The 13,826-nt window shown below is 48.6% G+C and overlaps 1 protein-coding gene across 4 annotated transcripts; it reads left to right on the forward strand.

Annotated features, from left to right (window-relative positions):
- The first annotated feature begins 221 nt into the window (after positions 1–221).
- On the forward strand, positions 222–12,896 carry LOC147991029 (uncharacterized). Of its 4 annotated transcripts, none has more exons than XM_087519808.1 (7): positions 222–6,325; positions 6,400–6,597; positions 6,683–6,792; positions 6,862–7,177; positions 7,269–7,374; positions 7,451–7,648; positions 7,718–12,896. In XM_087519808.1, exons 2-7 carry the CDS (start codon positions 6,490–6,492, stop codon positions 8,128–8,130), a joined length of 1,251 nt encoding a protein of 416 aa, XP_087375934.1. In that variant the 5' UTR covers positions 222–6,325; positions 6,400–6,489; the 3' UTR covers positions 8,131–12,896. The 4 variants fall into 4 exon arrangements, with proteins under 4 accessions (XP_087375934.1, XP_087375929.1, XP_087375926.1 ...); XM_087519803.1 differs by having other exon boundaries at positions 222–660; positions 1,605–6,597; XM_087519800.1 differs by having other exon boundaries at positions 222–660; positions 3,058–6,597.
- Positions 12,897–13,826: the final 930 nt, after the last annotated feature.

Here is a 13,826-nt window from a genome sequence, read left to right on the forward strand (position 1 = left end):
GCCTTTTACTCTTTTAATATATCTCTCCATATAATAATAAAGCACGGATTGAGTCTGTCGGGTTCACCGTCGCGGTCTTTTTATGAAAAAGTCACTGTACGTTTTGATAACTAAACCCGCAGTCCCTTTCTAAGTGACTAATCTGAGATAACGTTTCATTTTTGCAAAACAGACCCTGTAGTCTGATATATTTGACCCACAATCCTTTTAAAAGTGGTTAATCGGGAAAATGCATGGGCTCCTTCTCTGATGCATGCTGTCTTCGATCCGTAATGGCGCCGCCGCCGCCGGACATTCTTTTTCTCCGGCCACCATCCGCCGCCCTTTTCTCCTTCCCCTCCCCAACTGGCCTTAATCTTCTCCGGCGTCACCCGTAGCCTCCTCAATCCCCAACCTCCGCTCTTTGATTTGGATCGAAGTTGGATTTGGATCAAAGTTAGAGTCCGTGTCCTTCTCTAGCACAAAGCCATGGAGCAGCTTGGCTGCCATAAGAAGGAAGGAGCCTCGACAGGAATCTCTATCAGGTTGCGTCACCAGAATCTCCATCGAGCTCCGCCGAGTTCGCCGGCTGAAGAAGAACATCCGTGAAGCCATACAATGTTGCCTCCGCTGAGTTCGCCGGAGGAACAACATCCGCCGTCCGAACGTGCTTCACCAGAGGTATGCATCCCCTAAATATAATCAGTTGATAGAAGCCTCTGATTCAGTTTACGTTTCTGATTGCTGCCACTTCCGATTGCTCTTGTCCAGTTTATTGTTACTGAATTGGCCAGTAGATAAAAGCCCCTAAAATCTGGCACAACTAAGTATTGGCCAGAAGAAGCCCCTGATTTTGTGTTATGCACCAAGATGGCTTAGCATCAGATGTTTCCTGTGTCAATTTCTACTTTGTTTTATGGAACAATTCGTTTCTGAATTGGTCAGTAGATAGAAGTCCATGAAATCTGACCCATCTATTGACCGGTAGATAGAAGCCCCTAATTTTGTGTTATGCACCAAGATGGCTTAGTGCCAGATGTTTCCTGTGTTAATTTCTACTTTGTTTTATGAAACAATTCATACAATGGTGCACAATATGGCAAAAAAAATATGCAGTAATGATTTATCTTGATAGAGATGCACTGGATTAGCAAGTAGTTTTAGTGTTTTTTCTAGAAGATAGCTCAAGTACTTAAGCTTCCGCAATCATGAAACAAAAGGTGTCCTGCAGCTGCTCAACCTAATTAAGTAACTAAAATAAAAGCGACCAATAGTCAGGTTCTATTAGCTTCACATCTATTAACCTATATCTTGATATAGATACACTGGATTCACAAGTAGTTTTAGTGTTTTTTCTAGATAGCTCGAGTATTAAGCTTCTGCGATCATGAAAAACAAAAGAAGGTGTTCTGTCCGCTGATCAAGCTAATTAAGTAGCAAAAATAAAAGGGACCAGAGTCAGGTTCTAGTAACCAAATGCTTCACATCTATTAACCTGTACTCATATTAGTCCAATGTTGTTCGGTATTGCTTGGAGACTTTCCCCTTTTTACAAATAAAAAACATTATGTGTAACCTGGGAGTGTACTAAAGTTGCATGTACTTTTTAATAACAAACTTGCTAGAGGAAGCAGATTTGGGGCTATGCTCTGGTCTGCGACGAGCTGGATAGGGGAAGCATTGAATCCGATCCAGGCCACCAACTAGACAAGAAGAATTGAATAACTCTTTACTTATTACCATGGGAGTCAAGCCAAAATCTGACAGCGAGCACATCAATTGTGGTGCCTGGTTGCATCCCTTGGTAATTATTTTAATCTGCTTTGGTAGTGTATATCCGTCGATCTAGAGAATATTATTCTGCATTATTTTCAACTGTTACTTTTTATCTATTTTCCTTATGGCCGTTTGGTTATCACTCAAAAAGAGGCCCAACAATCTCTTTTGGGGACTTCTTATCACCACATATATGATCTTATTGAACTAGATTGAGAACTGCAATCCCCAAAAGGTCATATATGCTTGATGTGCATGAACATATGGTGTATCTTTAACACCATTGATTTTCAACCACTAAAATAGTAAAAGTTGTTTGATTGGTAGATTATTTTTCAGTTTTCTAAACAAATTTATTTGAGCACAAGGTTTCTAGACACATTTTTGTAGATCATATGTACACTTGGTCAGCACTAAAGCTCTCCAAAGATATTCATATTTTGCAAACAAAACTCCTAAATCGAGAGGAGATAACAAACACCAGTACAACTATGCATCCATTGTATGAGTAGCCTCTGCAACCAGCCAACTGAATGATGTGGCAGCTCACGTAAACATTGTGGTTAATATCATACGGCGGACTGTTCGGTGCCCCTAAGATGCCAACTCCTTCAGGTCCATATTGCCCATTAAAGTCGGACACAACAGAGCACATATCTTCCTTGCCTTTCTACTTTGATGCAGGTGGAGCATCTAATAAGAATTTATCTCTACCAGTTTCATCAGCAAATTGCTGGTCTTCATGGATAAGCAGATCTGATTCTTCTAATTAAGCATTTCATAGCCTAACTTCAGTGTCATGCTTGAAGCCATCAGAATCTGAACCAGTTTCTGACTAATTATAATCGCCCTATCAGCAAGGCTCTCCATACAAAATTTCTTTTTATCTGAAGACAAGGGATCATCAAGAGAACAATTGTATTTCCTAGCTCTAGCACCCCTTTGCTGATTTCTTTGATTTGTTCTTGTCAGTACTACCCCAGTGGTATTTTCCCCTGGAATGCCTTAAACTTCTATGGGAGTGTGAAGATGAATGGTGAGAACTTTTTATCTCTGAAATGTTTTGATTCATCTTCTCTGTATTTTCTGTGTTGCAAGAAGAATCATCTCTGTCATACTCCACGACATCCGATGTCTAGATTTCTTGTGATTACCTATTGTCAATATCCAGCATTTCATCTTCAGATACAGATGAACCCTTTTTTACAGACCTTTCATCTTGCGATTACCCATTGTCAATATACAGATGAATGGCAACAACATAAGTATCTGCATTCTTATCTTCCACTGTGTCCTTTACAGACCTTTCATCTTTACAAGCTCCATCAGATCTTTTTTTTGGGCGTCGGCGCTACGCGTCTGTCACTGTATGATCTTTCTTTGTCATCCTGCATCTGGGATTATAAGATTCAGAAGACTTTTGGAAGGTGTGGTGTTACCTAATGTTATTTTTGTTTCTTTAATATTTCTATTGTTGGTATGTCCCCTCTTACTTCTACAACTCTGAAATTTTAGTTAGATGCCACGGTTGTCAAAAGCATTCAAACTGCATCCTTTAATATTTTCAGCCAAGATTATTCATAGCCTCCCCAATTATGTGTCTTTTGTTATGGACGATCTTTTTTTGTAGGGACGTTATGGATGATCTTCAAGAGTATGTATTTTGACAAAATTATTGTTTATCCCGTTGCAACGCACGGGCACGTTTCCTAGTTGAATTAATAGTAATCCAGAAATTTAGGAAATTGTTAAAACTTTGAAAATTCATAGAAATTAAACCGCAACTCAGATGAAAATAATTTATATATGAAAGTTTCTCAGAAAAATATGACGAATCCGAATATGCCACCCGTTCATCTGTCACGTGCCCCTAGCGTAGCGAACATGGATCTGTCCCCACCATTTCATCTCTCAGGAAAATACCAAACGCCGGGAAAACCCCTCCGATTGTTTTCCCCCTCCGTTTGCAAGGTGTAGTTATGCGTTAGAACACTCCTAGGGCTGCATATCATCAAGTCATGCTTAGTGATGCATCTGTTTGCTCTGTATTTACTATTTATTCCCCCTCTTCTCTCCGGTAGACCCCGAGATCGATGTTGCCCCTGTGATCGACTACGTCACCGATGACCCTTCTTCCCTTTCAGCAGAGCTTCCAGGCAAGCAAACCCCCTTGATCATTCTGATAGCGCCCATTTCCCTTCCCTCTTATGCTTGCATTAGAACTACTACTACTTTTGTATGATCCTATTCTGATGCATAGCCTGATTGCTGTAACCTGCACTTGTTACCTTACGTGCTTATCCTAAACTGCTTAGTATAGGTTGGTTAGTGATCCATCAGCGACCCCTCACCTTGTCCCAGTTACCCTGCTTTATGTTCGATGACTCGATCAACATGATCGACGTCCAGACCCCAACATCGCACATCACCCCCTTTGTTGTACGACTCTGTAGAGTTACTATCAAGTGCAGAGGGTGATACCTCATCAGCACTTCTGATGTTAGCCCTATAGTGTAGCTATTCGGTCGTGGTCATCAAAGGTGATTCCTCCTTCACCACTGCCGATAACGACTCTGTTGTGCAACCCTTCAAGTGTGGACCATTGAGGGTGATTCCTCCAAGTCCACTTTGACGATTACATCGAGTGGGAATCCATCGAGGGTGATTCCTCGGGTTTCCCCCTTGTTGTTTTAGACACACGGTTACTTTGACTTTACCCTAGAACCATGACTGAAGTCGGGTCGGCCCCAAGGGGTACCCGTGAGAGAAATGTGAAGCCTGGTTGACCGTGACCCACAAGTTGATGTGTAGTCGGGTTGACCTGGAGGGTACCTGTCGGTGTCAAAACCGGCGGATCTCGGGTAGGGGGTCCGGAACTATGCGTCTAAGGCGGATGGTAACAGGAGGCAGGGAACACGATGTTTTACCCAGGTTCGGGCCCTCTTGATGGAGGTAAAACCTTACGTCCTGCTTGATTTATTCTTGATGATATGAGTATTACAAGAGTTGATTTACCACGAGATCGGGGAGGCTAAACCCTAGAAGCTAGCCTATGGTATGATTGTATGTTGTCCTACGGACTAAAACCCTCCGGATTATACAAACACCGGAGAGGGTTAGGGTTACACAAGGTCGGTTACAAAGGAGGAGATATCCATATCCGTACTGCCTAGCTTGCCTTCCACGCCAAGTAGAGTCCCATCCGGACACGGGACGAAGTCTTCAATCTTGTATCTTCATAGTCCAACAGTCCGGCCAAAGGATATAGTCCGGCTGTCCGGAGACCCCTAATCCCGGACCCCCTCAGTAGCCCCTGAACTAGGCTTCAATGACGATGAGTCCGGCACGCAGTGTTGTCTTCGGCATTGCAAGGCGGGTTCTTCTCCATCTTTCAAACGTTTGTAAAGCAGTGTCCGGTCCCATAAATGTTTGGACCTCTTGGCTTCTGTGCCCAATAAGGGCTTTCTCCCACGCGTCAAATGAATACGAGGCGCCAGGGCGTTTTTACATTCGCCCCCCTAGCCGGATAAATAAATTGTCTATTAAAGGGTTGGGGATCCTTAGATCCGATCCATACCATCCTCCCCCAGCAAGAGTCCATCAGAGCGCGTTCCGGAAAGATTCATTCCAGCATGGCCGATCTCCGCAGCTCCTCCCGCCCTTGAAGCCCTAAGCCCGGTGATTGGGAGAGGTGTTCAGTTCCACACAGTCGTTTAGTCGAACTGCAGACTAAGGGATTTCTCCCTCCGGCGTACATGGTGCCCATTAGAGCCGGGCTTGCCACCTATAATGGCGGGGAGCAAGCGGAGAGCTTTCCCTGTCCCTCTATGGGGGAACGGGTCTGCCTTGTTCCCTATCTATTAAGGGGACTCGGATTTCCAATTCATCCGTTCCTCCGCGGGCTCCTGGAGTTCTACGGCCTTCAATTACACAATTTCACCCCCGCCTTCATCCTACATATCGCCGGCTATGTGGCTCTCTGCGAGTTGTTCCTGGGCTGCGAGGCTCACTTTGAGCTGTGGAAAAGGCTATTTTGCCTCGTCCCTCACACACAGAGGGGGTCACTTTATCAAGTGGGCGGAGCCGAAATATGGCGCATCGCCGATACCGGATACCCGTCTGGTACTCCGAAGAAGTCACCCGAAGACTGGCCTTCAGAATGGTTTTATATGGAGGACGTTCCCCTTCCGAACCCTGTTCAGCGGGGTCTTCCTGAGTTCAACAATGCTCCTCTGAAGAAACGCCGAAGTTGGTGCCCACGAAGCCCCCAGGTGGAAGACAATGGAGAAGTCCTCTATCTGATGAGCCGAATTAAAGCACTGGCTCGATCAGGATTGACAGTAATTGAAGTTATGTCGATTTGCATAATGCGGGGAGTGCAACCACTTCAATATCGTGGGCACCCTTTGTGGTGTTATAACGGGGCGGATGACGCCACCCGCTGCGGGCGTAAGGGTCCGGACAATGCTGCCGCTTTAGCGAGAATTCTGTCTGAATTGTTCAAGGGTGAGGAAGAGGAGTTCACCCGCATCAAGCCACGGGATGGATTCTCCATGTACAATCCTCCAAGGTAAGTTATATCTCCCTGCTCCCATTTTTCCCGCATTCTTTGTCGTAAGTATTCACCTTGCCACTTTGCGGCAGGAACTGCGAAAAGCCATAAAGGAGGTCAGCAGCCCTTCTCCACAACCAGAGGACCCTGACCGGGCCCTCGACTCCGGACTTGAAGAAGATATGGTTATATTCGTGGAGCTGATAGATCGACAGTTCTATCAGTTAAGCTGCGACGATGCCATGGTGGCCATTACGGCCGACTATCCCGGACTGCTCCCTGCATCGCACGTAAGAAAAACCAAAAATCCCAACTCCAAAACTAGGATCCCCTTTTAGACACTTCACCCACCATATACACATGGCATTTTTACAGGGAAGGCATTCGGGACACCCTGCCGAACCCGCAGCCACGCGCCAACAGGAGGCACCGAGCCTGGGTAGGCCAAAAAGGAAGGCGGTCAGGACGGAGACGTCGGCGCAAAGGTATAACAAACCCCGCTCCGTGGTTGTCGTCTTTCTCGAAATATAATGACGCCCGTGTTTCTTTAACAGAAAAAACGCTCACCGGAATATGTCCCGCGATGTTACTAATCACGCTTCCACCAGCCGGGCGCCAGGACCGGACATAGAGGCGGAAGCCGATATGGGGCGGGCACTGGATAATCCCCCTACAGAGGATGCAGATAGATTATCCGCTACAAACTCAGAGGTGGAAAGCGCCATGAATCATAGGCGCCGCCGGGCCATACTCCGTGACGCCTGTTTCTCACCAGAGGCATTTGATGCCTTCAATTCTGGAGAGGCGTACCTCCGAGCTGCTCAAGATGGTCTAGCCAGAGCCACGGATCAGTATGTAAAGGATATACGGGTAAGTAAATCTGACGATTTATATGTATCAGTAGCCCCTGAGACTTGAAACAGTTAGCAGAACTGATTTAAGGATCATCTTTATTGTGCAGGTTCTTACAAAGAAGAATACTAGGCTGTCACAGGAGCTAGAGGAATGCAAGACCCAACTGCGGGCTGCTGTGGCCGCATTGCAGGAACCAAAAAAGTCACCTGCTGGTAACATTTACTTTAAAGAATGATGGTTACCATATAATGTGCGGCATGGCTGCAGATCTAACAACAGATGTTGCAGATGAATCCGGAGAAAATTCGGAGGACCAGCATGTTATGCGACAGCTAGAGGCTGGCAAACGCGTACTGACTGAGGTTAGGCGGGAGAAAAACAATCTCCAAGACGCCAATATTAAGCTGAGCGTGGAACTAAAAGACGTTCGGGGCCAGCTTGCAAACTTCGAGAAGGAGAATAAGCGGCTTCGGCACGGCATTTTCAGTAAGTGCTTGAACGAATCCTTTTAAAGGAGTTTGACGAAGAAGCCGACTAACAATGTTATGTCTGTAGGTATGCTGACGGGTTGTCCCGCGGAGGAAATGCCCGGGTCTGCGGGTGATCTTCTATCCGAGCTGTCACATCTGCACGAACAAGTTCGGCAGGTGATGCAGGGTGTTGCCCAGGCCTTGTGGCCGTCCGTCTCCCTGCCAGAGGGCGTTGCAGAGCTTGCGGAGAAGCTCAAGGGAGCACGGCGGCGCTTTCGATTATGGAAGATATCAGCCTGCCGACAGGGTGCCAGAGAAGCCTGGGCCATGGTGAAGACTCGGTATACCAAGGCAGACCCAAATCACATGGCCGAGGTCGGACCTGTGGGGCCCGACGGAAAAGAGATCCCTGTTAGCTTAGTTTATGGGCAAGTAGAATTAGCCGCAAAGTATTCCCAACAGGATTGTAAGCTAGACCGCCTGTTGGATGGTATATAAGAGGAATTTAGTCAGTCTGCATTACTATGTAATGAAAGTGACATGTATAATGCCTTCTAGCCGGATTGTAGATCATTTGTCTTGACGGACCTTTTCGCTTCAACCCCGGGACCTGATAGTCCGGAGTGTATCCGAATACCAGCGCAGTTATATAAGAACCGGGGTATGCGTGGAGACCAGGCATAAGGGTCATTAGTGCTTGAACAGACAAGTGCCCAACTAGTTTTGTTATATTACATGGGTAGTAAGAAACATCTTCCAGGGAGAATAGTTCCGTTAAGGGTTCCTTTCCCTGGGTGAGCATGCCCTAAAGTGCATGTCCGGACTGCGATAGGGAACGCAGGAAAAACATCTGGGGGCAGATATGGACAATAAATAAAAATCATCTTTTGTTCACCGATCGAATATTCCCTTAAGAACGCTAGCTTTCGGCTTCACCCAGTCTGAGGTACACATCCGGCTGACCCGGTAGTAACAATCGCAGAGGTGCTCCCTTTATGCCCTAGCCAAATTAACGGGAACGTAGGGCATAAATACAAGAGCGAGACAACCTAGCTTGGCCAAAACTTAAGTCATATCGATGCATATAATGGCGAAAAAGGTACATGCGGAAGCATGACGCATGTGCGGGGCCTGAGGCCCAGATAAATAATTAAGCTTCTGTGAAAGAAGCCCCCAGGTATGATGAGCGCGGCTGGCGCATCTATAATGTGCAAGCGAGGCACAAGTTGGCCCTTGAAGGCCTAGAGAAAGAATAAAAGAAAGGAAGAAAGAAAAACAAGACAGATAATGTATATGCAAAAAATGGACAAAGGGAGGGGACGAACATAGAGTCCGGTGCTAGGCGTAGAATCTTCGGAGTCTGGCCGCGTTCCATGGGTTCGGCTCGAGTCGACTAGTCGATGCATCCCGCAGTCGGTACGCTCCACCGGTCAGAACTTGGTCAATAAAGAAGGGACCTTCCCATTTGGGCTCAAGCTTGTTCTTTTTCTTATCCGGCAGGCGTAGAATTAGTTCGCCAATGTTATAAGTTTTGGCCCGTACTTCTCTGCTTTGGTATCTGCGAGCCTGTTGCTGATAAAATGCGGAACGGGCTTTGCCTACGTCGCGCTCCTCCTCCAGGGTGCCCAGACTGTCCTGCCGATCGAGCTCGGCTTCTCTTTCTTCGTACATGCGCATTCGAGGTGAGTCATGAATTATGTCACAAGGCAAGACTGTCTCTGCGCCATACACCATAAAGAAGGGTGTATATCCGGTACTATGATTCGGCGTGGTCCGCAGCCCCCAGAGTACGGAGTTGAGCTCCTCTACCCAGTGCGTGTTAGAATCCGTTAAGGAACGCACTAATCTGGGTTTAATGCCGCTCATTATAAGACCGTTTGCTCGCTCGACTTGACCGTTGGTTTGTGGGTGATAGATTGAAGCATAATCGAGCTTAATGCCCATTTTGCTGCACCAGAGTTTTACCTCATCGGCTGTGAAGTTTGTGCCATTGTCAGTGATGATGCTGTGGGGGACGCCATAACGGTGTACGACCCCAGATATGAAGTCTATCACTGGTCCGGATTCGGTTGTTTTAACAGGTTTGGCCTCTATCCATTTGGTGAATTTATCCACCATGACCAGTAAGTATTTTTTCTTGTGGGTTCCCCCTCTAAGGGTTCCAACCATGTCAAGCCCCCAGACCGCGAAGGGCCACGTAATGGGGATTGTTTGGAGGGCGGTGGGTGGCATGTGACTTTGATTTGCAAAGAGCTGGCAACCGGCGCAACGTTGGACCTGTGCATCTGCCTGGGCCGTTGTCCAATAGAATCATGTACGGAAAGCCTTGCTTACAAGAGCCCGAGCTGCGGCATGGTGATCGCCGAGTCCGGTGTGGATTTCTGCCAAAAGGTTCCGCCCTTCCTCTTCGGAGATGCACCTTTGAAGGACTCCGGTAGTGCTTTTTTATAAAATTCTCCCTCATGGACCCTGTAGGCCTTAGATCGCTGCACTATGCAGCCTGCCTCATTTTGGTCCTCCGGAAGTTCCTGCCTAGTTAGGTAGGCCATGAATGGTTCTGTCCACAGGGCGATAATGGCCATTATTACGTGGGCTGATGGTGTTATTTCGGTGGCGGAGCCTCCAATTGTGTCGAGTATTCGATATCGGGCATTTTGGCCGGGTCCGGACTATTGTTACCGGTGTCCCCTTCCCATACTACAGATGGCTTGAACAACCTTTCCAGAAATATGTTGGGGGGACCGCGTCGCGTTTTGCGCGGATGCGGGCGAGGATATCCGCTGCTTGATTGTTTTCCCGAGCCACATGGTGAAATTTGAGTCCATCGAACCGAGCTGACTTTTTTAGGACGGCGTTTTGGTAGGCCGCCATTTTCGGATCCTTGGCGTCAAAGTCTCCATTTATTTGGGATATTGCAAGGTTTGAACCCCCACGCACCTCCAGGCGTTGAATGCCCATGGAGACTGCCATCCGAAGACCATGCAACAGAGCTTCGTATTTGGCTGCGTTGTTGGAGTCTGTATACAATATTTGCAGTACGTACTGAACGGTATCTCCGGTTGGGGACGTCAGGACGACGCCAGCCCCTAGACCAGCCAGCATTTTAGAACCGTCGAAGTGCATGATCCAGTTGGAGTATGCGCCGTACTCTTTAGGGAGTTCGGCCTCCGTCCATTCGGCGACAAAGTCGGCCAATACTTGCGACTTAATGGCCCGTCGAGGTTTGTATGTTATGTCGAACAGAAGGAGCTCAATGGCCCATTTAGCAATCCGGCCCGTAGCGTCGCGGTTGTTTATAATATTATTAAGTGGCACTTCCAAGGCTACTGTAATCAAACACTCTTGAAAGTAGTGTCTCGCAGCTTCCGGGATGCCATGAATACCGCATAGGCTATCTTTTGATAATGTGGGTATCGTGATTTGCATGGAGTGAGGACAGTGGATACATAGTATACCGGCTTTCGAAGAGGGAATTTATGTCCGGCAGCTTCTCGTTCGACGACGAGCACTGCGCTTACAACTTGATGAGTTGCCGCAATGTACAACAGCATTGGTTCACCGATGTTTGGCGCGGCCAGGATTGGGTTGGTTGCCAAAATGGCCTTTATTTCTTCCAATCTGGCTGTGGCAGCGTCCGTCCACTCAAAGTGTTCGGTGCGCCGAAGGAGGCGATAAAGGGATAAAGCCTTTTCTCCTAAGCGGGAGATAAAGCGGCTTAGAGCCGCTACGCATCCAGTTAACTTCTGGATTTGTTTGAGGTCTGTTGGGGTAGCCAACTATGACAAAGCTTGGATTTTGGCCGGATTAGTTTCAATACCTCTATTGGAGACAATGAAACCCAGGAGCTTTCCGGCTGGTACGCCGAAAACGCATTTTTCCGGATTGAGCTTGATGTCGTGTGTTCGGAGGTTGTCGAATGTGAGTCTCAAGTCGTCTATCAAAGAGTCGACGTGCTTGGTTTTGACGACCACATCGTCTACATATGCATCTACTGTTTTGCCGATTTGTTTCTCCAGACATGTCTGAATCATGCGCTGATATGTTGCGCCGGCGTTTTTGAACCCAAAAGGTATTGTGTTGAAACAGAAGGGACCGTATGGTGTGATGAATGCCGTTGCGGCTTGGTCGGACTCCGCCATCTTGATTTGGTGGTAACCGGAGTATGCGTCGAGGAAACACAATGACTCGTGTCCTGCGGTGGCATCAATAATTTGATCGATGCGGGGGAGGGGGAAGGGATCCTTTGGGCAAGCTTTATTGAGGTCCTTGAAATCGACACAAAGGCGCCAGGATTTATCCTTCTTTGGTACCATCACCAGGTTTGCTAGCCAGTCCAGGTGTTTTATTTTTCTAATGAATCCGGCCTCCAATAACTTGGCTAGTTCCTCTCCTATGGCTTGTCTCTTAGGTTCAGAGAAACGCCGAAGAGCCTGCTTGACCGGCTTGAATCCCTTTAGAATATTGAGGTTGTGCTCGGCCAGCCTGCGTGGGATTCCTGGCATGTCTGAAGGGTGCCAGGCAAAAATGTCCCAGTTCTCACGTAGGAACTCTTGTAGTGCGGCATCTACGTCAGGGTTTAATTGTGCCCCGATGAAAGCTGTTTTTGTAGGGTCCGTTGGATGGACTTGGAATTTGACTATTTCATTCGCCGGTTTAAAGGAGGTGGACTTGGATCTCTTATCGAGCATCACATCATCCCTGTTCACCGTGGAGCGCAGCGCAGTCAGTTCCTCAGCCGTTAGGGCTTCGGATAATGCCTTGAGGGTGTAACGCCCTGAGACCAATGTGCCAGGTGTCCTCCAGTTATTCGTTGTTGTTTGCTTTGTCTTTGCTTGCGTGTCATGCATTGCACATCATGTCATCATGTGCATTTCATTTGCATACATGTTTGTCTCATGCATCCGAGCATTTTCCCCGTTGTCCGTTTTGCAATTCGGCGCTCCTATGTCACCCGGTGTCCCTTTCTACCTCTTTTCGTGTGCGGGCGTTAAACGTTTTCGGATTGGACCGAGACTTGTCATGCGGCCTTGGTTCACTATCGGTAGACCGCCTATCAAGTTTCGTGCCATTTGGACTTCGTTTGATACTCCAACGGTTTAACCGAGGGACCGAAAAGGCCTCATGAGTGTTGCAGCCCAACACCCCTCCAAAGTGGCCCAAAACCCACCTAAGCCTCCTTCATCATCTCGATCGTTCGATCACGATCGCGTGGCCGAAAACTGCACCTCATTTGGACTCTCCTAACTCTCTCTACCTATTTAAACACCTCCCCTTCGAAATTCGCGGACGAAACCCTACCGTAACCTTCCCCGCCGCCGCCGGACATTTCGTCCCGCGCCGCCGGACACGTCCGCCGCGTCGCCTCCAGCCAACCCGCACGCGCCACGTCACCTCGTCGGGTCTTCTATCTCTCCTCCCTCCACCGCGGCCCGCCCGGCCCGCGGGAGGCCCTCCCGGGCCCAGATCTGCGCCGCCCGCGCCTTTCCTCTCCTTCGCCGCGCTGGCACCCGCCGCCCTTCACCGGAACCTCGCCACCAGTCAGCTCCGCCGGCCGGCCCCGCGCCGGAGCCGCCCGGGTCGCCAGCGCCATCGCACGGACGCGCCCGCGCCTCGAGCTCCCTCGTCCACCACCGTGCCGGACCTCGCCGGAGGCCGCGCACATCGCCGGACCACCCTTCGCCTGCGACGCCGTCCTCTTCTCCGGGGATCACCGAAGCGCGCTGCCCCGCGACTTGGCGTCCCTATCCAGCCCAGTTGTCGCCAGATCCGGACATCCCGCGCCGGGATCCGCACTTTCCTGCTCGCGGCCGGCCCTCCCCTCGTCGGAGCACATCCTCGCCGGACCCGTGCCGCCGTCCACGGCTTCGCCGGAGTCGCCGCTCCCTGCGCCGGATCGGGAGGAGCCCGATCTGGAGGAGGAGCCTCGTTGACTCCCGCATGGGCCACCGCAGCCCAGCACCGGCCCATCTTCTCCAGGCCCAGCTCCACTTCCTCCGGCCTGATGTTTTTTTCTCGAGAGGGTATATTTCTCTAAGTCCCCTATTTTTTGGGCATTTTCATCGCATCGTAAATCTCTCATCGTAGCTCTGTTTTGAGCGTGTAGCATATCGAAATGTTCGTCTCGACGAGTACATCATTTCATCTCATTGCATCATTTTCATTTGAGCTCATCTTGATGTCCGAAATGCTGTTGG

The sequence above is a fragment of the Triticum urartu genome, chromosome 1A, assembly GCF_056163025.1.
Source record: "Triticum urartu cultivar PI428250 chromosome 1A, HENAU_Tu73, whole genome shotgun sequence".
Classification (NCBI taxonomy): Eukaryota; Viridiplantae; Streptophyta; class Magnoliopsida; order Poales; family Poaceae; genus Triticum; species Triticum urartu.

Bases quoted from the DNA above. Each gene is read 5' to 3' on its own strand.
- LOC147991029 (XM_087519795.1), top strand. From the start codon at position 6,298: ATGGATTCTCCATGTACAATCCTCCAAGGTAAGTTATATCTCCCTGCT. The intron at 7,178-7,268 runs GTAAGTAAATCT...TTTATTGTGCAG, and splicing joins AGTATGTAAAGGATATACGG to GTTCTTACAAAGAAGAATAC. The intron at 7,649-7,717 runs GTAAGTGCTTGA...TTATGTCTGTAG, and splicing joins GCTTCGGCACGGCATTTTCA to GTATGCTGACGGGTTGTCCC.